This window comes from Siphateles boraxobius, unplaced genomic scaffold (genome assembly GCF_051911475.1).
Source record: "Siphateles boraxobius isolate OS27281-9 unplaced genomic scaffold, OSU_SipBor_1 130, whole genome shotgun sequence".
Classification (NCBI taxonomy): Eukaryota; Metazoa; Chordata; class Actinopteri; order Cypriniformes; family Leuciscidae; genus Siphateles; species Siphateles boraxobius.
The window spans coordinates 8,310,607-8,336,614 of record NW_027508734.1 but is presented as its reverse complement, the minus strand read 5'-3'; the positions used below and the strand labels follow the sequence as shown (position 1 = coordinate 8,336,614).

At 39.2% G+C, this 26,008-nt stretch overlaps 1 protein-coding gene across 1 annotated transcript in view; it reads left to right on the top strand.

Moving 5' to 3' along the window:
* Positions 1–26,008, top strand: part of LOC143736915 (insulin receptor substrate 1-B) — a 51,501-nt gene that overhangs the window by 15,307 nt on the left and 10,186 nt on the right. Inside the window, exon 2 of the mRNA XM_077227705.1 lies at positions 5,070–8,432. Within this exon, the coding sequence (XP_077083820.1) occupies positions 5,070–8,432 (3,363 nt within the window). The remainder of the gene's footprint in view (positions 1–5,069; positions 8,433–26,008) is intronic.

Below are 26,008 nucleotides of genomic sequence, written 5' to 3'. Positions count from 1 at the left end.
TCTACGCTTCAAAACAACGCTTATGTAACAGTTCCTGTTCCCCTCAAATCCCCTGAACCCCCCACCCCATCCCTTTGCTGGTGTAAGGTAACACGCATACCGCCAGCACTGCTTTGCCTCCTCCTCCAAAATACTGAGTGAGTATAATGATGACGGCAGACTTAAGCTCAGATTGAGCCACAACATTGGATTAAATGTTCTTCATGGTTCCAAATGAATCAAGACTTAAAGTGATGGATGTGGCCTGAAGCTGAATTTAAGGTCATTTATTTGGATTGGTTTGTGCTATACACTGCCACAACTGCATTGACATTGCCAGACTAAATCGCTTTGTTATTTGTGACCTAATTTCTTAGTGTTTGTGTGCTAAACAATTATCAGTGTGTTATTATCCATCCGGCCTGTGCAAGAAAATTCCTTACACTGCCAATAAACATAGGCGATAACAGTGTGGGTGTATGTGTGTTTGTTTCTCTGTGAGTGTATCTGTGTCAGTGGTTGTGCAGTCTTGGGGAAAGTTACTTTTAAAGGTAATGCATTACAATATTGCGTTACACCCTAAATAAGTAACTAATTGTGTTACTTAGTTACTTTTGTATGGAATGTAATGCATTGTTTTTTTTTGCGTTACTTTTTCTAATCTTGGCTAGGCTTGCTTATTTGTTTTTTAATGACAAAAAAGCCTCAGGCTGAAGGAAATGCAAATTCACACCTGTGCAGTAGAAGACATAGCTCAAACAAGCCTTTCAGCTGTGCTGTAATTCTGGATCGTAGGAGAATAAAACGCAACACTCTTATTTTAGCAATTAAAACAAACAAACAAAAAAGAACAATACAAACGTGAGGTTTATCTCAAGTCATTTTGGCTTATTTTTATGGTTGAATTGGATCATCAAATGTCAGCAGCAAAGACATTGGGTAATAAAGTGAGATTAAATGCATAAAGTATATTTGTGTAATGTAACCTTTAATTATAGAAGGTTTGCATTTTACTGTTTTTATTAATTTTGAGTAACACTGAATGTGTTTTTGTGCAAGTGAGATGAGTAAATGCTCACATTTAGTCTACAGCTACAATAACCATCATGTTCACACACAACACCTCTGCACTTACTCATGATTTCTCTCAACATGTGGACAGAAGAGCTGTCAGTCAAAAAATGTGAAAACAAAGTAACTTGTGTTACTTATTTGAAAAAGTAACTCAGATATTTTGTTGTAAATTTAAAAGTAATGCGTTACTTTAGTTACTTGAAAAAAGTAAATTGATTACGTAACTCCCGATACGTGTGATGCATTAACACCAACACTGAGTATTTGTGCATTTAAAGCAAGGATGCATTCAATTTTAAATTGATCAAAACTGACAGCAAAGACATTTATAATGTTACTAAGTATTTCCATTTCAAAAAGATGCTGATACTACTACCTGTTCATCAAAGAATCCTGAAATAAAATGCATCGTGATTGCACAAACATATTATGCAGCACAACTGTTTTAATTAATAATAAAAACAAATATTTCTTGAGCACCAAATCAGCATATTATAATAATTTCTGAAGATCATGTAATGAAAATTCAGTAATGAAAATTCAGCTTGAATCACAGGAATAAATGATATTTCAAAATAAAATTGAAAGCAGTTTATTTTAAATTGCAATAATATTTCACAATATAACTGGTTATAACTCTAAATAACTATCTATATAACTATATTTTTGATCTAATAAATCATGGCAGGGGTATATGACCAGAGGTCAGTGGATAATTAATCTGATCATATTTATATGGTTTATTTAATCTGATCTAGAGCTATGGTGAATGACCCAGTCATGCAAAATAAATGGGAAAGCAATAGTGCAACTAAAAAAAACCTAACTAATAAAAATAAATAACTAGTTTTAATATAATAAGTATGTTTTAGTTATACATTTATATATATATAATATATATACACTGTATATATAATTATATATTAATGTTGAATAGAGGGAGCGATATTTTGAAAGCACCACAGTCCCATAGTGTTTACACTCATAAACTCAACCTAGAAATGACTGCTAGTTGTCTCTGCATATTAAGCTGGGTTAGGAGGACTATTTTAACATTTAGGTTTAGCTTTATTTGATATACACGCACTGAAAAAAATAGCTATTTTTGGTCTCCCCATATGCACTTCCTGACACAACTGTTTTTCTTCACCTGTCTTTCACAGTCTCATGAAAGCTTTAGTAAAATCCTGGTTTATGTATGACCCTGGTGCCATGTTTTTTGGAGACATCACTCTAGTGTTTAGCAAGGCCCTCCTCGTAATTGTAGATGTACTGTGAAATTCTGTTCTCATGAGATCAGCAGCCAGTTGCTGCTACAATGATGCATTCCCACCTATTCTGGCACAGTTGCTCAAAGTTGCTGTTAAAATGTTGTTCGTGCTCTGATGAGATTTACTTATCACAATATCAAATGGACGGATTCGATCAGGACGGCATGTTCAAAGTATCAAGGCCAGGGACTACAGCCAGCCTCATGTGGTGTGTGCTTGTGCAAAATTGTAAGCAAGTGCTGATTATAAACGCAGAGCATGCTGTTAAAGAGGTGTTTGAAAGAATGAGGGGTGGCTGTCGAATGATGAGGACTTTCTGAGACCTTGTTTTGTTTAGTCTCATATCAAGAAAAAAGTCCACTGAAGGAGGGACCAAATTTCAAATAAATATCACAGAGGCTTGTGAGTGAATTTTTTTTTTTTTTGATCCTGTGCTCAATAACCATCTTGCAATCACACAGAACAATGTAGAAACCCACTTCCAATGGTTTAGCAACCACTCAAAACATCTGGTTATTTCTGTTACTTTAAGCCTCTTAATTTCTATTATTTTCTTGCATTTTAAAATGTAGACTGTCTATGTTTAAAAGCAGTGTTCAGGAGAGTAGGACAGGCAGAGAGAGAGAGAGAGTTCCTTTGTATGGATAGTCATTAAAAAGTCATGTGTGGCTTTGTCTTTGACTCATCTAATGCAGGCTACCAACCTCACTTAAGATCACACAAGCATTCAGAGGGGCCTAGAACACATAAAATCCAACGCACATAGATTGGGGCAAACCACCTTTGAATGAAGCTGCTCATTCTTCCATTTAAGTGAAAGAACGGAAGAAAGAATACACGCAATTTTGTGACCACAACAGAAATGTTCTGGAAACGGTACCGGATATGTTGGTCAGACAGAAGAGGAGGGTGATCCTTCTTATGCATGCTCTGTGTGCTTTTTGTGCATGTGGTTGTAATTGTTTCATCTGTGTTGGAAGCGTTGTGATTCTCAGATTCACAGCAAGAGACCGGGTACAATGACGTGTCCTTTGTGTATACTAGAGCTAAGTGTGTCCAAACAATAAGTGCAAGCAGTCAAGTAACGTTTGAACATGCTTTTTTTGCAGGGACACTAACATACTGACTCAGACACTGATTTAGCGTCACAAACGCAATGCAAAATAGCGTATTTTGCATAGCAATGAGAGCTCCACTATTTCCAGATCATAGTGGCGTGTTGATACAGTTAGTAAAATTATTCAAACTTATGAGAAGCAAATATTATGCAAACACTGGAGTGTAATGATTTTGACAAGCAGGTTTTGTGTGGCAAGCTGCAGCAGATTAAGAAAAGTCATCAAATTTGAAACAGACTTAAAGAGCGAGTTCCTACAGGATTATGAACATCTTGTGTGTTTTCACAGAGACTTTGCCAGCACTTGAACTAATAGAGAGGGAGAGATTGAGAACATTTACTATCAGTGAACGCCTCCTCAATCTGTCGACTGATTTGCACTCTTTCTGTTATTAACCAGGTGCTTCAGGCCTTACCTTTTAAAGAACAAACAAAAGACTTGTTGGGGAAACTCATGCAGATGAACAGCCTGCAGAAAGGAGAGTTGATTTAATGAAGATGGCATGCTTTCTCAGTAGGAAAAATCGAGAAGTAACCAAGCTAATGGCCTCAATGTCAAGGTTTTTCTAAAGAAAATCAATGGGACTATAAAAGGTTTGGCACTGCCTACCAAGTTTTTCTCATAAAGTTTCAACCAGTGACTGTGTGTCTGTATCTGTGTTGAAAACCATCAAAGGCTTGTATGATATTTGATAGAATATTTCCTTATCTTTTGTCTTTATGACCGTACATCACAATAAATAGGCCCTGTCTCTGACTTACCCGTGGCCTTATATGAAGTATTCAAGCAGTTTTAAATATTTACAGGTTCAATATTCAAAACGCTAAAGGATCCATAAGTGTGGTGTTTGGGGGCAGTAGGGTCCTGTGGGGTGTTTGTTTACCAGTTTGCAGATTTGGAAAGTGTACTATGTACCAAGCTTGTTTGTGTGCCCGGCATGCAGTATATTGCAAGTTACTACTTATTTTCACTACATTTATTGAGAGTTATGTTACAGAGAGGACACGAAATGGTGGGGAGAAGAGGATCAGGAAATGACTCAACCTGGACTATGCCACTGTTCTGACACTGTAGATACGGACAACAATATATTCATTTATATTGACTAATGCTGGAACTTTTCGAAAGTGAAGTGTGACAGTCATGTTTGGTTTTCTCTGCTAGTTATTTTAAAAGGCTTCTTTTGCTGCATTGTTCTTTTAATTGCATGATTCTGTAGGCCACAGATTGTTAATCTTTTTATCCCCTAGGACACATTGCATACACTTCAGTATTGGCTGTTGACTCACAGTGCATCTCTCATATGAGTATCAAGTGTTCATTTGCAGTTGTATTAGTAATGGCCCATTGACTTCAGCCTTTATCAGTGACCTTTGTCCTCCTTGTTTGCACTTGTTAACAAACCACTTCTAGTTTTAGAAGATGAAGCTTTCTGCTTACTCAGACATTTCTAGAATTGAGTGTATATATATTTACTAAAATGCCTTTTGATCATGATACATGACTTTTTTTGTTTATTTGAAATTTATATTAAGATGTGCTTACTTTGAGTTTATATGGTGGATTGCTAAATTTACCTGATTGTGTAAGGTTATACTGACATGTTTCTCTCTCTCTCTCTCTGCAGGTAAAGCACTCTGTGACAGTGCAAATGGGGGAGACTATGGAATACCAACCCCTGGTCCTGCCTTCAAGGAGGTCTGGCAAGTAAAAGTTTGGCCTAAAGGTCTTGGTCAAGCCAAGAACCTGGTTGGCATCTACAGGCTCTGTCTGACTGAAAAGACAGTCAACTTTGTCAAGCTAAACTCTGATGCAGCCGCTGTTGTGCTCCAGCTGATGAACGTGAGGCGTTGTGGTCATTCTGAAAACTTCTTCTTCGTGGAGGTGGGTCGTTCAGCAGTAACTGGCCCTGGAGAGTTTTGGATGCAAGTGGAAGATTCTGTGGTAGCACAGAATATGCATGAGACACTACTGGAAGCCATGAAGGCTCTGAGTGAGGAGTTTCGCCAACGTAGCAAGTCACAGTCAGCTGCTGCAGGAGTGGGAGGTGGCACTACTGCATCAAATCCTATTAGTGTTCCATCTCGACGGCATCACCCTAATCCTCCACCTAGCCAGGTTGGATTCACAAGACGTCCACGGACCGAACCACCAGGAACAACTGGAGGATGTAATAACACTTCTCCGACTTCTCGCCACAGCTTCCCCAGAACTCGGACATCCAGTGATGGTGGAAAATTTGATGATGGAGTTGGTGCAACAACTGGAGGGAATGCTTCATGCTCAAGTCCAACGACCAATGGGTCATGTTCCAATACTCCTATACTGAGATCAACATCTGTTCGTGCTCAAACCCCAGTCAAGGCACAGCATGCACTAATGAGATCCACCTCAACCCCAGCTGCACCAAGCCAGCCTTCTGGGACAGGACATGGATCTGAGTTTTGTGCAATTGGAACCGGGACAAACAGCAGTGTTGGGGGTGGTAATGGTAGCGTGTACAGTAGAATACCTCTCAGACAGCCCTCTGTCTCTGGTTCTCTTAGCGACTACGGATCATCGGATGAATACGGCTCCAGCCCTGGTGAGCACTCTCTGCTAACCCCAACTATGCAGCCAGGGTCTGCAGGTAGCTCGGGTGGGCATTCTCTTGGGGATGAAGCATCCAACTACATCCTTATGAGTCAGAGAGGAGCTTCCAAAACTCAGTCAAGCCAAAATGTATTGCCACAGACCAGGAGGGTTCTGAGGCGCTCTTCTAGCAGAGAATGTGAGGCGGAGCGCAGGCTAATGAGCAAGCGGGCCTCCCTCCCACCCATGGCCTTAGAGAGACTTGCACCACTCCGTCGAACTGGGGAAGAAGCTGCTGAAGAGGATGACTATGCAATTATGACTCACACAACCGGCCGAGAATCCATTGAATCAAGGCAGGATTCTGGAGCAACAGCAAGTGAAACGGGATACTTGGAAGTAACTGCAGAGGTTAAAGGTGATGCTGGTAGCAGTGAAACGAGTGTCCCTCCTGTCATTGGAAGAGCTAATGGAGCAGTAGATAATGGCTACATGTCCATGTTACCAGGAGTTTCAGCTCCCCCAGTATCTCTTTCTCACTCCCTCTCAGTTACAGTTTCAGATCCAGACTCAAAGTCTGTAGATGACTACATGGCCATGACCCCCAATAATAGCATTTCACCCCCACGGCAGATCCGTCCACCACCTTCTGGTACAGATGGCTACATGATGATGTCTCCCAATAGTAGCTGTTCACCAGACCAACGAGGGGTCCCTACTGCCTGGGTTGGCAGTAGCAGTGCCGACAGCCGAACTGGCAGTGACTACATGAATATGTCACCTATAAGTGCCCGCTCTGCCAATAGTACCCCACCACCACCTGAGCCCCACACTCCATCTGACCCGCATCCTCAGCAGCCTCCACCCAAGATGGTATATTCTTATTATTCTCTTCCCCGCTCATATAAACATAATCCATCAACACACTTTGAGGAAGGGCCAGGAAGAGGGAAGCATTTGGTTAATGGTGGTAGAGGTCTGGGTGGAGGTAGGGGGCTTGGTAATAGCAAGTCCAAGCATCAGGAACCCCCTGTTGGCCGACATCTGTCCCTTTCGTCGTCCTCATACTCCTCCAGTTCTGCTAGCAGCGAGAGCCTGGGTGAAGGTGAAGAAAAGGCCGTCAAATTGACAGGAAGAGCAGCAGGTGCAACTGCAAAGGACATTGAGCAAGGATCCTTGCAGCAAAGACAAGTGTCTGGAAGGGTAAAGCAAGGGCATCCTGGTCAGAGGGGCCGACCTCTTAGCCTGTTTGTGGATGTCTCTAAAGCCAACACTTTACCCAGAGTCCGTGAGACACCCCTTCCTCCCGAGCCTAAGAGCCCTGGGGAGTATGTCAGCATTGAGTTTAAGGGTGAGAGAAACCAAAAGGCAGGAGGTAATGGAACCGGAGGATTTCGCAAAGATGCTTCTCTTCCACCTAATGCCCACCGCCACTTACCCAGGCCTACCTCTTGTGTTGCTGGGTTTATGCCCTTCTCACATAGCTCCTCCACCCCCATTTCTCCATTAACTGCTTCTGAGTATGTCAATATGGAGCTAGGAGTCTCACTATCCCCCTCGCCTATCTCCCTCACACCACATGGGTTTCCCCCATTTCCTACCCCTCCTGTCACGCCTGCAGCAGTTCCTAAAGCTCATGTTGAGCACAGATCTTCAGTTCTAAATGAGGATGATGCAGAGAGTGAGTTGGGACTTAGAAAAAGCAGGCAGGTGTTTGTACCACAGCCAGGAGACCAACCCACATCCTGTGGTGACTACACAAAGATGGCCTTTAGCCTGAACTCAGGCACCACGTTAAGTTCTACATCACCAAAAGCCTCTTTGCCAGACCAGCCTGAGTCAGTAGTTCCAGCCCTAGGTTTGGGACTGGGACTAGACTTTCCACTTGCCAAAGTCCCAAACCCAGATCACGGGGCTAAAGTAATCCGAGCAGATCCACAAGGTCGTCGACGCCATTGCTCTGAAACGTTCCAAGCTCCTTCCTCACTTCTACCTTGCTCTGCAACATCCTCTGCATTCCCTGATCACTCTCAAGTTATGGGACGTCGACTTGGTTTTGATGGTATGCTTTGGGGGAACAGTGGCTCAGCAGACATCTCATCTCAATACAGCAATCCTGGACTACCCAGTCTATCTGTTTCACAGACATCATCGATGGAACAGGGCCTCAATTACATAGACTTGGACCTGGCTAACAAGGAAAGCTCCCATGCTGCTACAGATGGGCAAGCAGCTGTCCACACACCTGCTGCCCGTATCTTTTCCTCTGTGCTGGGTGGAGGAGCAGCAGGGAGCTCCGTAGGAGCTGGAGGTTCAGGTGGGAGTGCTTCAAACCTCAACATGTATGCTAGCATTGACTTTTACAAGTCAGAGGAGCTACGGACACACCAAGGTAGCAGCAGCAGCAAAGATGGTACAGGTAAGATCAGCTCTAATCTAAAAATGAGTTTAGTCTGAAAAGTATTGAATTCTAAATTTCACATACAATATAAGATTTATTCATAGCTTCACCAAACTGAACAGGTCCATTATACAATTCAGTGCCTAAGATCAGTGCCTACTTTGTCTGCTTGGTTTATAAATATCTTGCAGAATTTATACAAATATAATTGATAACAGATCTCTAGATTTTTTTTTTTAGTACTGCTTTTCAGAAGCTAGTTATTTCACAGGATATTTCCCACAAGACAAAATAATATTTTTACTCCGATCCTCCTGTTCAAAAGTTTACTCTACTTGGTTTTAAATTAAATGTGTTGCCTTTTCACAGAACATACAAACAGTCATTTATCGCTGCAAAACCTGAACTTATAAGATGCATACCTTGGATGCAGTGTAAGTTGCTGTGAATAAAAGCACCTTCCAAATGCATAAAATGTATTATTTAAAAGGATAATTTATGAAAAATCTATTATTTTTGTCTTTGAATATAAATATCAATTATGTGAAATGAGAGGACACCGAGGGCATTAATAAATAAAATGCAATTTGTATTATTTTTAATGAATGAAAAACATTTAGCAAATTCTGCAAGGAGTATAAACTTATACGCTGTAATATATTAGCACCTAATTACAACACCTGATGACGGAATCGTGTCTGATATCTTTTCAATCTGTTGCTGTATTTATCTCATCTTTAGTTCCGCTTTATTCAATAACAGGTTGTGATGATGCACTGAAAACAGAGAACAGCCTGTTCCATAACAAAACTTTATGAGGCCATGGTTCACTTTTGTTCTTTATTCATATCCACCTGGTGCCTCTATATACAGGAGCCACCTGTCTACCAGGCATTACAATACTGATCAGAGAGCAATGGAAAGTTGCCTTTCACAAATCTCATAACCATTGGTTTTGTCTGCCGCCTCTGTCAGTCCCTTGCATCCTAAATTTGATTTACTATTTTAAATGTATTTTAGAATTTTCCAGTGTTTATCTTTGAGCTAAAACATAAAAGTGTCCTCGATAGTTAGTTTATAGAAGGGTTACAATAACAGGGTAAATGGCTAAATACAGTCTTTTCATTCGGTTTAAGTAACCGTCTCTTTGAGTTCTCTCTGCGTGTTTTAAATGCACATATGGGTTTGTGGCTAGATTCAGGTTTGCCGTTCAGTGATGGATTAAACACTAGAGAAAGAAGAGTGAATAATGCTGGCTCTTTTTTGCAGCAGCGAGTGGGTGAAGTGAGTCTTGTGCAGTTAGTGGACGGCATGGCATGGGTACTGGGGGGAATGTGGTGTGCTGGCTGTGAATGTTGAGAAGGGGCCAACATTGTGCTGTTCCAACGTGGTCACAACCGCAAGCCCCCCTTTTCTGCATGTAATAAATGATCCTTTTGTTTGTGGCTTTTCTCCCTGGCTGCTCTTTATGTGTGTGTGTGTGTGTGTGTGTGTGTGTGTGTGTGTGTGTGTGTGTGTGTGTGTGTGTGTGTGTGTGTGTGTGTGTGTGTGTGTGTGTGTGTGTGTGTGTGTGTGTGTGTGTGTGTGTGTGTGTGTGTGTCTTTGCCCTTGCGTGTGTGTTTCAGCTTCAGTAGGCTTGAACTCATCGCTCCCTTGCTCCGTTTTTTCTCTCTTCTTTTTTCAATAAAATGTTTCAGTCCGAGTAGAGTAAGAGAGCACAGACAAAAATAGATTTTTGGGAGAGAATGTGGAATGGGAAATCCCCCCCCCCCCCCTCACCTTCTTAATTTAAGAAAGGATTAAATCGAATGAGAGGAGGAGGGAGATATGGTACAAGGGTGAGAAAGAGATGGCACAATGGGAGTAAGAGAGAGAATACGCAAGACCGACAGACAGTGTGTGAATGGCAGATGGAGAAATGATGGGAAAGAAAGTGAGAGAATGAGAGTCAGATTGGGTTTTCAAGTTGTGGGAGTTGAGGAAATCGTATGAACATTTCAGGGTTCATTTTTCAGTGCTTTTGAGGGAACAACGATGAAAGCAGTTTCCTTGGCTGAACTCCAGATTCGGTCTCACTGGCCACATCCAAACTCCCACACGCAGTCGAGGGAAAGAAAATAGAGAATGAGAAGAATTAGAGGTTGCGATACTGGAAGAAAATGGAAGGAAAGTGGTGAGAGAGAAAGTTGAGGGTGAAAGGAATGGCATCAGAAAGCCTGAGAAATAAATGTCTCTTACTTTTATATAATGAGGCTTTTTTTAATGCATGAAAGGGAAAGTATCCTCCTATTGGCACGACAGCCTCTTAATATATGCTTCTCAAAGTCTCTTAGACACACACCTTCACACCCATACATACACACGCTAAGACTGTTTGAAGCTCTGGCAGGACTGCGTTCTTGATGTGTGGTAGTGCCACGTGTATCTGACTGTGCTGTTAAGAGCACTGGATTAGACAAGTGCAGCTACTGGCACAGAGGGAGGTGAATTCTTCTACTGTGTCAGTGTGTTAAAGAGAGAGAGTGAGAGAGATCATTCATCCAAATCATAACCACAAGATAACATTTACCTAAATGGAGAGTTATGGGTAAATTGAAGTTGAGATCATTTTCAAATCTCCTAATCCCACACGAAAAAACGATTTACCTAGTACAGCCATAGACACTTTAGCAGTTGTGTACGGTCCCTTACACTGATATGGTTGCTTAACTGGGTAATAAAAATGGGGTTTTTTGTACTACTCCTGGGGTTTTTGCTTAACTGGATCATAGTTTAGATTTCCGCCACAGTCTGCACACATATGCACACTTTGGGACACCATCCATTTATTCAGAGAATGTCGTTCCTTGTGAGCTTGTGTACCCTTAAACCTATGCATACTTGTAAATGTTACTCTGGGACTTAATTTATGCTTTGCAGTACATGCACACCCAACCACACATGGCTAACAGAGCAACATTTTTAAAGGGATATTCTGGGTTTAGTACAGCAATTGTGGTATAATGTTGATGAACACAAAAATATATATATACAGAGTGTGTGTGTGTGTGTGTGTGTATATATATATATATATATATATATATATATATATAACTTGAATATAAAATACAATTAAATATGTTAAATATAAAATCTGTGATCCCACTTTCAAAAACACTGAGTCTTAAAATCACCCTGTGGTGAAAATAAAGTTTTTAATGTTGTTTATATGTCTATGTGGTGTTTTTAATATGCTTTAAGACAAACCATGTGCAAATTCACCTTTGCTGAGTATTTTCACCTTAAAAGGGAAGTGAACCAGACAGTCTCAAAAACGCGGTTTGAAATCGCTGGTGTTTCTGACGTCACCAACTACCTTGTAACCAATCACGTCATCGTATGATCGTCAACGAGTGGTATGTAGTGAGCTGGTGTGAGTGAGTGGAGGCGGGGCTAATTTACATATTCATAGAACCGCGTACTCAATGAGGCAAGGGTGTAGAGTTACATTCGAGCTATTTTAAGGCATGACAATTATTTTTCAAGGAAATAAACATTAAAATATGTAATTTTGGTGATCAAAGATGAGTTTTAAGGGATCAAATTATTGACTACAGGGGGACTTTAATACTATTCACCAGACACTCATCCAGGAATCTGTCTTTGTTTTTCCCTCCAAGGTCTGCATTGGAAACCTGTCGATAGTCCAACTAAATGTCAAAATCCACTAAATCCATATAAATCCAATAAATCCAATTACTTCTAAGAAAACACAGCAATGTTTTACTTTGAGTCTTAAGAATTCACAACTGATTCAATCAAGTCTTACCAGCATGGGTATCAATGTCAAATTTCCAGGTTTATTTATAGCATCCCTTACACATGAACTGTGTACCTACATATAACTAATAATATCTTCTATAATTATTGGTTCATTACTGATAGCTGTCATAAAACTGAGTTATCCTCCGGTAGCCCAGTAGTCCTGAAGGACCCAAATCTGGTTGTAGCTGGTTTGATAGTGGTCAGCCAGCAAGCGAAAGCGAGAGATGGAAAGTGGGAGTATACACGAGAGAAAGAGAGATGGAAAGAAAGATATAGCGAGAGACAGAGATGGATTAAAGTTGACAGTAAGTAATCTGTGGTTATTTATGCTCGTCGACGGGGCGGAGTAACGTACGGTCCCGTAGGATCCCATGTCCCAACAAACCCTGTGGAGCTGGAGAGTGGACAAGCCAATGCGCCAGCAGATCTTCTGGAACACAGAGTTCCTACTGAATAATCCCAACAGGATTATAAATTGCTCAGACAGCTGTAAATGTGCCTGGACTGCTTTGACGTAAAAGTTGCTTATCGGAACATTTGATTTTTTATTTTATTTTATTACATATACTGTACGGCTGTGATTTAATCGAAGTGACTGAGATGTCCTTTGGTTAGTCTCATTAATTTGAGCTAAAACGCACTAAATTTTGTAGCTATAGTGGTTAAGTAGCACTGGTCCAGGAGGGCAGAAAGTAGGACGGGCTTGGGAAGGTAATATTGGATGTCCTTGTAAAACAGATTTAGCTGAGGAAGACGAACAAAGCTGTGTGTTTCTGTAGAGAAGCGCACACCTGGGCTCTATAGCTGCTCTTTTCCTCAGGGCTGTTCAGATATCATCATGGTTACCCTGAGAAAATATGGGTTAGGTGTAACTTTTGAATACTTTGAATAGCAAAGCGAATGGGAATTTCAGTGTTGACATGGGCAGTAGAATTGCTCAGGTAACAGCTTACAGAAAAAAAAAAAGAAAGAAGACATTTTAAATAATGTTGGTAACCTGACATTTATCCGGACATTACTGGCGTTTTTTTAAGGTAAAATTTTTTTTTTTCAAATTGTTGAAATATTTCCTCCTCTCCCAGTTTTGTGTGCAGAGATGACCATAAATAAGTCACTTGTAGGTAGACTTACCTAAAGACTGTGTGGTGTTATCAAAACATTGGCTACGCACAACACATTATTCTAAATCCATTGTTTATTTCAACAAGTAAGAATCCAGTTATCATCTTGGAAATAAATGCGGTTAATTTTATTTTGTGTGCAAACATTCTTAAAAGGACTGCTTTCCCCCCAAAAAAAGTTCTGACATCATTTACTCACCCTCATGTTGTTCCACTTCCAATCCTGTGTGACTTTTCTTCTGTGAAACACAAAAGGAGACAGTAGACAGAATAGGGACTGACAGCCTCACTGATCTTTTTCTTTTTAAGAAACGTGTACTTTTATTTAGTAAGGATGCATTAAATTGATCAAAAGTGAACAGTTAAGACAATTGTTAGATTTCTATTTGAAATTAATGCTTCCTATTAACCAAATAATCAATGATAATTGATAATAATAGAAAATGTTTCTTTAGCAAGAAATTATTAAAATGAAAATTATTAAAATGATTTCTGAAGAATCATGTGACACTGAAGACGGGAGTAATGGCCGCTGAACATTCAGCTTTGCCAACACGTTTTTTTACATTTTACATTTTATTTTTATTTTTAAGTACATACTACTATGATATTTTATAGAAAATGTTTATTTTAAATTGTTAAAATATTTCACAATATTATTGTATTTTTGTTGTATTTTGATTAAGTAAATGCAGCCTTGGTGAACATTAGAGACCTCTTTCAGAAACATTTTTTAATCTTACCGACCACAAACTTTTGAACGGTAGCGTGTTTCCAATTTCGTTTGTTGGTGTTGGTGGTGCAAAAAGTGACAGACTTCACCTTTAAGATTCAAATACTGAATGAGATGTTTGTGCACGTGAGTGAAGTGAAAGGGCTCAGTGATCCTAATTCAAAAGACTAAAGCTTCAAATCTCCTTACAGTCCAGGTAATAACTGTGTGTTTGTGTGTGTGTGTGTGTGTGTGTGTGTGTTTGTGTGCGCGCTGGTATCTGGTGGCTGCTGGTCCAGTTCTATGAAGGGAGCTGTTATTTGGGTTTTAGTGATTAGAGACTGAACGCTCTGACGACGAAGGTTTCAGATTTAAGATCTGTTGATGTGCCTTACAAAACCTACAACCCTATCCTTCATCAGTCTATAGACCATCACACAGATGTGTGTATAATATCCCGGATCATTTACTGCAAGCACATGAGCCACGTTTAACGTTAACCCTCTTTTGCACCCATATGTCTTCTTATATACATAAAAGAAGACATGTTTTAATGTTTAATAAATACAAATATGTATTAATTCCAGTGATGTGGTTATGTAATGTTTGTCTATGTATTACGTGTGTAGACAGTGATTAAGTCAAAGTCTCTACATCTGTCAGTAATATCAAAGCCACTTGAAGGCAAGCCTGCAAGGTTAGCATAAAAAGCGTAATGCCTGCTAACGCTGCGGTACACAGAGAAGGAGACAAGAGGCCGTTTCTAATGGATGTCAATGAAGGAGAGGCTTCACTACACTACTAAATAAAGTGCTTTTGAGGGAAAACGGCTTATCATTTAATAAATCGACAGCCCATAGGCTAATCTTCAACATGTTTGCTCTTAAAGGGATAGTTCCCCCAAAAATTTTAATTCAAAAGTATCTTTCTTCTGCAAAAAATAAAATAAAAAAGACATTTTAAATTATGTTGGTAACCAGAAATTTAACAGTAGCCATTACTGACATTCTTTAAATAAATCTTCTTTTGTGTTCAACTGATGAAAGAAATTCATACAGGTGTGGAACAACTTGTGGGTGAGTAAAATATGACATAATTTTCATTTTTGGGTGAACTGTCCCTTTAAACATTCATTTTGGATTGATTGGTATCCACAAACAGTTGACTGTCGCACAACTCCCAACAAAATTCAATGACATCAAGGCTGTAATGTGATTGGTTATCAAGGCACACGTGATCCAAGTTAGCCGTTACACTTTCTCGAGCCACAGACCCTCGTATCACCCAATAATATGACTGGTAATACTGACCCCACTGCACCTGCAGCTATACCCACAATCCTTAGAGGTGATGTGCTACCGCCCCTCCCAAACCCTCCCACTCATATATTCGGTGGTGGGCCTGCTTAACTCAGCAGAAGTGATTGTAGAGTTGCACTTTTATAGCATCAGGGTGTGTGTCAGAATAAAACGAACAGGGTACAATTTACACAGTTTGTGCAGAGTGTGTTTCTGGGTGCGTGCCCAGCTGTAAACGTATTATACAAGTGCCCAGCTGTGGGTTTATCGCAGGGTGAGTGTGTGTGAGAGTGGCTTCAGTTCAGTCCAGGGCTACTGGCTTTTGACGCTTAATCTCCCATTGACTGCACGGAGAGAGAGGAAATGGGAGGATTTCAGAGCGTCAAGGATGAATAGATCATTCAATCCCTTTTCTAGACAGAGCAAGGGAGAAAGAGCAAGACTTAGGCTGTATGCAAGTATGTTGTATGCAAGTATTGCAAACGCTTATAGCCATCCAAGCTTTATTTCATGCGTTGTTGCAAAATGTGTCTCAGCTTTTTTCACAAGGGACACTGTTGTCATCCTTATGGTCTATTTTCTCATTCAGGCCAAGAACTAATGGCGAAGCAATAGTCAGAATTCCTAGGCTGCGTCCAAAATCGCATACTTCCTCACTATATAGTGAAAAACAGTACGTGACAAGAATGTAAGTCTGAATTTACAGTACTCATGAAGGAGTTGGCAATAAGTATGAACATGCAGTTTATCATGAAGTGTTTTTCCATAGAAAACCATTATAAAGAAAATGCTTACCATTTAGCGTGTTGCTTTCGTGTCCTATGCATAACTCGTCTGTATTAAAGTATGGATCATCAATAAGATGTATACTGAATTTGGTCTTTTAATATCACTGTATTCACGTTAAGCGTTTCAGAATGTCCTGCTGTTTTAGGTGGTTGAAATACTGCAGCAGGTGATATTTATGGATCACAAGTGTCCAAAACAGTAGTTAAACTATCAATAACACATCCGATTTAATAGCACAAGTAATTCTATCGCCCTCTAGAGCTCTGAGGTTTGCTTCCTCAGTAATGCAAGAACACGCTTTCATTTTGTGCAACAGGCCCATGTTCTTGCTTGCGTTGACGAAGCAAATTCACATTAAAGTAAATGAGCAATGAGCGGTTTACCCATGTGATACTCGTTCAGTTTTATTTCAATAGTTCTATTGCACAACGTATACCAAGGCCAAACAATGACTCACGACACACACAGTTAGGAGCCCGTGTTTCAATGGGGGACGAGAAGAAAAGAACAAGACTGAGAGTGTTGATAAGTTTCATCTGCCGTCTTATTGCGTCAAAGAAGCAGAGATGCGAACGGTTGCCATAGTGAAGCATACGACCATGACTCGGTTATTCTTCCTCTTCCTCAGAGAGAGAGTTCTTCCTCAGGTCTTCACTGCCGGTTTATTGCTTCTTACTGAGAATCATGTCTATTCTTGTCTCTGGAGCTTTTCTTTGCCTCATCTCTCCCATTTTCCTCTTTTCTATCATCCATCCATCCATACAAGCTCTTTTTTTATTATTAATTTCAGGGATTGTTTCTGCTGACCTCATCAGGTCAGTAGTGTAGATTTATTTTTGCCTATATTTTAACTGGTTTCACCATAAAAAAATTATGAGTCAGAATGAAATTAAATTACATTTATATAGGGCTGTAGTTAACTATTATTTTGATGATCGATTAATCTGTCGATTATTTTTACGATTCGTTGATTAATCTATTGATTATTTTTAAGATTAGTCCAATTATTTTCTGATCAGTCGATTAATCCTTTACTAAACCTACCAAAAAATAATAACCGTAACTTCTCCCGTTAATCATTTATTCAAAAATGTTCTCATAAAATACACATTTTTAAAAATACCAACATAAAAAAATAAAGTGCCATGAATTTAAGGGCATCTATCAGTAATACACGAGACCAATCAAGGTGTGAGTTCATCAACTTTGATCATTGTACTCCAAGGAATTGATATTTAAATCAGAGTAGGAGTTAAAATTTTTGTGTAAATTCATGACTGCTACAAATGAACAAATATCTATTGGGAAACTGTGGCATACAGTGATTTTAGTCCATTTCTACTGGCAAATTTCCCTTTGAAATACACAACGAATTCACAACAAACGAATGTTAAGACATAAAATAAGACATAAAATCACAAGCAACTGTACAAGATCGACAAATGTTATCGCAAGATATAGTGAGAGCGTTTGTCTTGAGCATTGTTTTTAAATCAGCTGACTTTTTCAAATCGACCGATCATCATAATCTGAAAGATCTACAGTACATGTCCATTAAGAGCGTGCGTGTGTGTGTGTGTGTGTGTGTGTGTGTGTGTGTGTGTGTGTGTGTGTGTGTGTGTGTGTGTGTGTGTGTGTGTGTGTGTGTGTGTGTGTGTGTGTGTGTGTGTGTGTGTGTGTCTGAATAATCTCTTTATCTCAGACCTGACAGGGCTCATTCCGTTGAGAGTGAGGGTGTCAGCTGAGACCGTGAAGACAGGACGATGGCCAGATAAGAAAAGAAAAGGAGGAATAAAGGCACATGGCTCTATCATGGCGTTTTTTTTTTTTTTTTCTGCTTTGGCTTGGTGTTATGGGTACAGGAGTGCGTTGGAGGGTCAATGACTGCGTTTCTTTAAAACCTATGGGTGTGTAGTGTAGAAAAAGCAAGCATGCTGAAACTGAAGTAAGCATAGTCTTCTTAAGATCTCGTTTCACAGGTTTAAGGTGATGGAAAGACCCACTTCCATTACCTATTCCAGGGCATGTCAGCGTGTGTGACCAGTGCTGTTCTTCTATTCTTAGTTACGTCTCTCCTCAGGTCATGGCATTGTTCACTAAGCACTTTTGCCAAGTTTCACACACCCTGAGTGAAGAAAATGGAGATTGAATCTCTTACATGCTGCATTTGTAGACATAAGTGTTTTTGCATTAGGGCCACATATTTTTAAAATTGACTAGCTGGGTGTGTCACATGACGGACGACAAGTAAAGTTGACTAATCTTTCTGAAGGAAGACTGGTATAATCAAGCTGTTTTCGGGGTTACGATCAGGTGTGTTTCTTATATAATTTTTTTATATATATCGTCATAAATATCATTATCGAATTGCACATCCCTACTTCACTGTCACATGACCCTCCAGAAATAATTCTTATATGATTTGGTGCTCGATAAATATTTCGTACTGCTATCAATGTGGAAAACAGTTGTGCTGCTTAATATTTTTGTGGAAACCATGATACTTTATTTCACAGGATTCTTTATTGTATAGAAATTGTATAGAAACATAAATCTGTTTGCTGTCACTTCTGATAAACATAATTGCTGAATGAAAATTCTTGTTGACCCCAAACGTTTGGCCTGTTATATGGGCCTGTTATATGCGTAATGGGCCTGTTTTTGCTTCAAAGATTTTGTTCTTCAGTTGAAATTGTCTTTGCAGCAACAAACTGATTCAGCATGCGATGGGATTTCAACAGCAAACTGATGTTGAACTCAAATCCCCTTTCTGACATGTGCTGCCTGTCTCTCCTCTGTTTATTTTCTTAATCTTGTTAAATGGCTTAAAGTTTAGACTTCCGGACTTAGATTATTTGTGCTTGTGTGTCTGGGTGTGGGTTTATAGGTCTATAAAAGAGCGCTGACTCGATTATACACACCTACTCAGTTAGATTCATTCAATTGTATTTCTTTAAACACAGTTTTTCCATCCCCTCTTTTATCAATTGTATCCTATATATTATACACTATTATACACTATTACCTTTTTTTTCCTGGATATGTAATAATTAAACATTTTATATATATATTATATTTGTCAACCTTCATTTTTTTCCCCTCATCTGAGCAGTGCATGGTGGCTTTTCATAAACTTTTTTTAAACATTAACATAAAATGCAATGTATGAAATGAGTGCTTACAAGATTCTATGATTTTTGCATTGTCTTCAAAAAGTCATGATTTGACTGACAATAAGTAATTAATAAGTGAAGTTGTAATATAAATAGAAAAAACTACAAGCCAGTCCCCATCTGACCTCACCGTGAGAAAGCCTTTAAGTCAATGCATTTACCTTTATGAAAAAAAAAAACAAGAAAAAAAACAGCATTAACAAGCCCAGAAAGCTTAGCTAGTCTCACAAACCGGTCTGTTCTAATAGGGGTTTTGAGCACTTGTCAACGAGCCGGGAGACCAGCATAAACCAACTAAAACCGGCAAACCATAGGCTGTTTTTTTTAAGCAGTGCACTTGAACATTTTTGTTATGAAAATTAGTACTCCATGTGCAGTACATCACATAAGTAGCTCTCTTCTGCTTTAGCAGTTTTTCTGTTCTTTTGCAATGCTTGATATTGCTTAATGTTTCTAATTCAGTTCAGTTGCTCAATTCTGTCTTTGTCTATGACTGCCCTCCTCCTCAAATGTGTGCTTACCCTCTAGAGATGGGATCTGGCCTTCTCTGCACAAACACACACACATAAACACCAAACTCATGAGCACACATTCTAAAACACACTATATACTTTTTCTTGGCATCTGACTGCACTGCTAAGTAAGCTTGTGTGTAAAGAGCTACCGGTCCTAGGGGAAACAAAACTGATTAAAGTCTGCTAATTAATCATTTTTCCCTCAGCTAGGAGTTTAGTGCGTGCGTGTGTGTGTGCGTGCGTGCGTGCGTGCGTGTGTGTGTGTGTGTGTGAGATGGAGGATGAAAATGACATGGCAGCCAAACTAGCTGCAAAATATGTACCATACAAACCATAGGAAATGGTTAATTAATTGTATTTGGTTGCTATATTTTACATATTCTTTATTGTATGTAATTGTTTATAATTAATATTACGATAGAGATATTCTCTTTTTATTCTTTGTTTTGTTTTTTTATTATCTACTGTTCCTCTTTGGTTTTTTTTTATAATTACTTTTATTGGTGTAATTCTATTCTGTATTGAAATATACTTAAAATGCTTTGGCAATACTATATTCCAAATGTAAAGCAACTAGAGAGAGAGAGAGAAATGCAAAGTATTTAGGGTTGGGTATATTGACACAAACTTCTCGATTCGATTTTGATTCAGTTCGTTTCGATATCTATATCGATAAATGCTGTGTTAACAATGATGCTAATAAAAAGCAATGGAATTAAATGAAAATAGTTTTTATCAATAAGAGTTAATCATACAAATTGTATGTTTTTTATTATCTCTTGTGTAAAAAAATATATAAATAGATTAACATTTTTCTATAAAATATTTCATATTGTATATTAGATTACATTTTAGAAATGCAATGAATTATTAAATATTATTATACCCTTGAATTATACCAATCAAAGCATCATTAATCTAACGTATGCATGCTTATTCAGGGAGTAGATCAATATTCACAACTGTACACCGTGGATCTGTGAGAGTTTATGTTCTGCGAGCGTGGCTCTCTGAGACTGGTTTAAGCTTGTTGGGAGCTGATAAAAGAACAGACTGGGCCTCAGGCTGAATTATGTAACACTCTCACACATTCAATTAACTAAATCAACCTGTCTCTCCCAGCGCTCCAGTCAGAAAGTGACAGTCTCACACACAGACGCTGCTGTTTTCTCTGAACTCGCACAGTGTGCAACTGTTCTGAGTGTCCGCCTGTCAAAGACTTGAAGAGATAGTTCACCCAAAAATGAATTCTGGCATCTTTTACTCATGCCAGAACAGATGTTGATTTTTCTGTGGTGGACAAACCTAGATGTTTTTACGCAGCTCTTGCCCTACAGTGACGGTTCAAAGTGACCAGTCATGCTACAATAAGGGGGAAAAAAACAGAAGTATTAGTGATTTATCAAATGATTCTGAAATTATATGACAACTTTGTGTGAGGAACAGACTGAAACTGTGGCAAATATACATATCATTCACTACCATTCAAATGCAGGAGTAAATACATTTACATTGTGACAAAAAAGACCGGAGCAATGGTTGCTGAAAATGTAGGTAAGCCATCACAGGAATAAAGTACATTTAAATATATTGTCTCTGTCGCGACCTCTAATCTCCACAAAAAAAAAAAAATCATAAACCATCACTAATGGTCACCCTTTACATCTGTCTGTGGCTTTTGTAAATATTTCACTAATGAAAAGTGTTAAAAAGAGCTTGTAACTCAATTGGATCCTCAAACTGCCAGTAAAAAGTCTATCATGAATGAAGTGTCACACGCAGTTTGGAGCGTCTCTGCTTGTTTGCAATACAAGGGTAACGAAACTGCCTGCTTGAATAAATACAGCGTTTGCTTTACTCAAGAAACTCTTTCTATATAGGGATATAGGGTATATATAGACTAATGTTATATTTGAGGAGCGGAGAAGAGCGTCTTAGTATAGCATTTGTCATTGAGTCATAGCCAATTGACTTAAATAGCCCGTGCGAAGCGCTTCAACTTAAATAACATGAGCTTTTGTCCAAATGACCGAAAAAACTGAAACTTTATAACCTGTAATTTGATGAAAATGTAATGGGATGCACTTACAGCCTCAGATGCGGCTGTTCTAATGATCAACAAAACACATAGCCAAAACACGTGTATGTATGTGTATATATATATATTTATAGCGATATGATATATATGAGCTGAAATATTCCTTGGCCTTGTTTCTTCACATCTTTTTCTGTATGTTCTTTCAACCCTCACTTCATTTCTCTGCAGCTCTTTTAATCTTTCAGCTGTCTTCGTTCTCCCCCGTTCAGCGTTTTATCTCTATTTCTGTCTGTTCTTCTCCCTCTTTTTCTCTATTTCTCACTTTGCTCTCTTCCCCTCTCTCTCTCTGGTTTGAATATGCAGTGATCGTAGGGCTTGAGGAGTGACGTACAGATGTTCAAAAACATCAGCTAGAGCTGCTTACCTCAACATCTGCGTCAGCATCGCTCATCCCTTCTTCCTTTCTGCGTGCTCTCCATCTTTATAACTCCCTCTATAATCACTCTCCGTGTCTTGTTTGTGTTTTTGTGTGCAAGTTTTGTTTTTTGTTTAGAAGGGAACAGGAAGGCTAGATTTTCTCATACGCACAAATAAACACACAGACACGCACACACTTGCAGCATCTCATCATCGCTTGCAAAAGGAGAAAAGGTGGAGATTAAACCCAGTGACCCAGGAGGCGGCACTCGCTGTGTGTGTGTGTGTGTGTGTGTGTGTGTGTGTGTGTGTGTGTGTGTGTGTGTGTGTGTGTGTGTGTGTGTGTGTGTGTGTGTGTGTATGGGTGTATATGAAAACAAAATGTTCTTTTTACATATTAGCTTATATTATACATGCCTTACCTGGGCTGTTTCTGTCCAGTGTGTTTTTAATCTGATCGATGTGACAGCGTCTCTCTTTTTGTTTCTGTGAGTGATGTCTATGTCATTCATCAAGTGTGTGTGTGTCTATGTGGTTTTTGTGTGCTTGTCCGTGTGTGTGTGTATGTTTGTTGGCAGGTTAAATACTGCAGGGCTTCTGTGACATGCTTTATGAGCCACCCTGACAAGACGGGAAATTCTTTTTCTTGTATTACTTCTCAGTCTCTCTCGCTCTTTTTAGCTCTGCTTTCAGCATACAGCGGCCCCAAATAGTATTTGAACACTTAAATTCCCCCTGCAGTCAATAATTGTATCCCTTAATACTCATCTTTGGCAATCAAAATTACATGTGAAAATAATTTCAAAATTAAATTTATGTGAAAGCAATTTCTTCATGCCTTGAAATAGCTTGAATGTAAATCTACAGCCTTGCTTTATTTATTATACGTGGACCCATGAATATGCAAATTAGCCCCGCCTCCACTCACTCGCACCAACTCTGAATACCTGATCCACTCGCTCAACTTTACTGTAGTAAACGCCACACAAAGTGGCAAGTGGAAATATTCGTTTATTTCAGCCATAAATGTTTGAATCAGAACCTTATTCAGAAGAAGAGGAAGAGTGAATTATACAGTCTCGTCTATAAGCCGATGTATCAGAATGGTAATGCGTTTTATATATCGCTCTCATACACATAACGGTAATAAATATGATTAACCTTTTGCTTGACTACGTTATCAAACAGCTAATAATGTGTTGTTAATGTTACACAAACCATGTTCCCCTTCGCCATCTCAGAGTCAGACAGCTGTCTTTTGAAAATCAGCATCCTTGGGCCCTGTTTACACGAGAACGATTTCGGGTGAAAACGTAACAATATTTTATCGGATGTGCCTTTCGTTTACAAGGCGACGGCATTTTTGGGGCTTAAAAACGCAAAAAAGAGTGGAAATCTTAAAAACGCTCCACCGTCGCATTCCCGTCTAAAGGGTAAAAACGCAAATCTGCTCACGGTGGCTCTCGTCGCGTACGCGTTTACGTCACAGTCATGCGCCAGCACAGGAAAATAACAACCAACATGTCGGATTATTTCCATATGTCAGACCTTCAAGTTGCCCTAGTAGCTCTAATAAACGTACAAGAGTCTTTTCAGCAGTTGTACAAAATATTCCCAGATATTGGTGTTGTTGTGTGGCAGTGCTTCACATTGCCCCCTAGCCGCCTGGAGTGCATACTACATCGAATTCACACACTCTTTTGCGTCACCATATGCACGCGGATTTGCCCCCCATAACGCTCGTCTAAACGCAGAATAAAAAGTGATAACGCAACGCCACTTTTGCGTTTTCTCTTCAGATCGTTTCCGTGTAAACATAGCCTTAGAAAAGCTTTGACCCATAGAAAGTCAGTGTAGAAAAGTCACACGTTGACGGGATTGGTCACAGGTTTGTGACGGTATAGGGAACGGGCGATTTCAAGCTGTGTTTTTAAGACTGTTTTTGGTAAACTGCAGTTTTAGGGAGAAAATACTCAGCCGATGAATTTGCACATGGTTTGTCTTAAATATATGTTTTTTAAAAACAAATAAAAAACATTAAAAACTTGATTTTCACCATGGGGCTCTTTAAGCCACTCTTTAAAATGTATACTGTCTTTTTGGGTTTGGGATCAGTACTTTTTTATTTTTATAATTAAATTATTTTATTCAGCAAGGATGCATTAAATTGACAAAAAAGAAAAGACATTCAAAAGATGAACTTTCCGTTCATCAAATGGTCCTCACTAGTTAAAAAACATTTTTATTAGTGTTTTACATGTTTCAGTGAGGATTGTTGTTACAAGTCCTCACTAATATAGTGAAACAAACGTGTGTGTGTGTGTGTGTGTGTGTGTGTGTGTGTGTGTGTGTGTGTGTGTGTGTGTGTGTGTGTGTGTGTGTGTGTGTGTGTGTGTGTGTGTGTGTGTGTGTGTGTGTGTGAAGCTCTGCAGAATAGAGTTACAGAGTGTAACCTTAAACTTGCAGGGGAAAGGGGGAATGACAGTGAAAGAGAGAGAGGGGAGGATGGAAGGAAGGAATAAACTAGAGAAGTAAACTCCTATTAATAATTAGTCATTTGATCAGGCAGCATTTTGGATCTGTATTTTGGCCTGGCTTTCAAGAGTATGTGCGTGTGTTTGTTAACTTAGCTATTCTTTAGGGACAGATTGAGCTAAATGTAACAAAACCTCCCTTGTTTAGAGAAATGATTAATAAATAAACCAAGTCTTTATTATTCTAAAAATGAAAAAGTTCATTTTTAGTAATTCAAATGTATTTATAGCTTATGCAGGTTTATAAAAACAACAGAGGTCTATGTACTCTATGTCCTTTTTTTAGATGGATAAGTGAAGTGTGTGTGTGTGTGTGTGTGTGTGTGTGTGTGTGTGTGTGTGTGTGTGTGTGTGTGTGTGTGTGTGTGTGTGTGTGTGTGTGTGTGTGTGTGTGTGTGTGTGGGCTCTGAAAGGGCTCAGTCAGCATTGCTCAATAAATGTACCGCTTACTCTTGAGTCCTCTTAATATCCAGAGCAACACTCTTCCTAACTGTGAACACACAAACACACATTTACTTAGCTGTCTAAATAAGGAATTAGAGTACCATAGACTTGTATTGTTCTTCATTTTAAGCTAATTATGTTTACTACAGACTAAAAGTGTGTGAAATCAGAATTTTTTTATTTACAAATATTTTAGTTAACATTTATTCATTTTGCAGATTCTTTATCCAAAGCAAGTTACAAATGAGGAATATAGCTGCAAGTGATTCATCGTGAAGAGGCAAGTTCAAAGTTTCAAACATTGCTTAGAGTAGCATAAGCTAGGGAGGGATTAAAGGAAAGTAAAAGCATAGATTTTTTTTATGCTGAGGTTAAGTGCTCATAGAAGAGATGAGATCTTTTGAATGTTGTCTGGGTTTCTGCATTCCTGATGAAGGCACGGAGATCGTTCCACCAGCAAGGAACAGTGAACGAAAATGTTCTGGAGAGTGATTTTGTGGCTCTCTGTGATGGTACCACGAGCCGTCGCTCATTGACCGATCGCGTTAGGGATGTAGACTAGGAGGGTGCTGAACCTGTAGTAGATGGTAAATGGACTGCATTTATTCACAGACCCAATGGCCATCGCTTTACATATTGCCTCAAATTCACCCATTCACTCATACACCGACTCGTCGGGAGCAGCTGGGCATAGGTGACTTGCTCAAGGACACCTCGACACTTGGTCAGGTGGAACCGGGGATCGAACC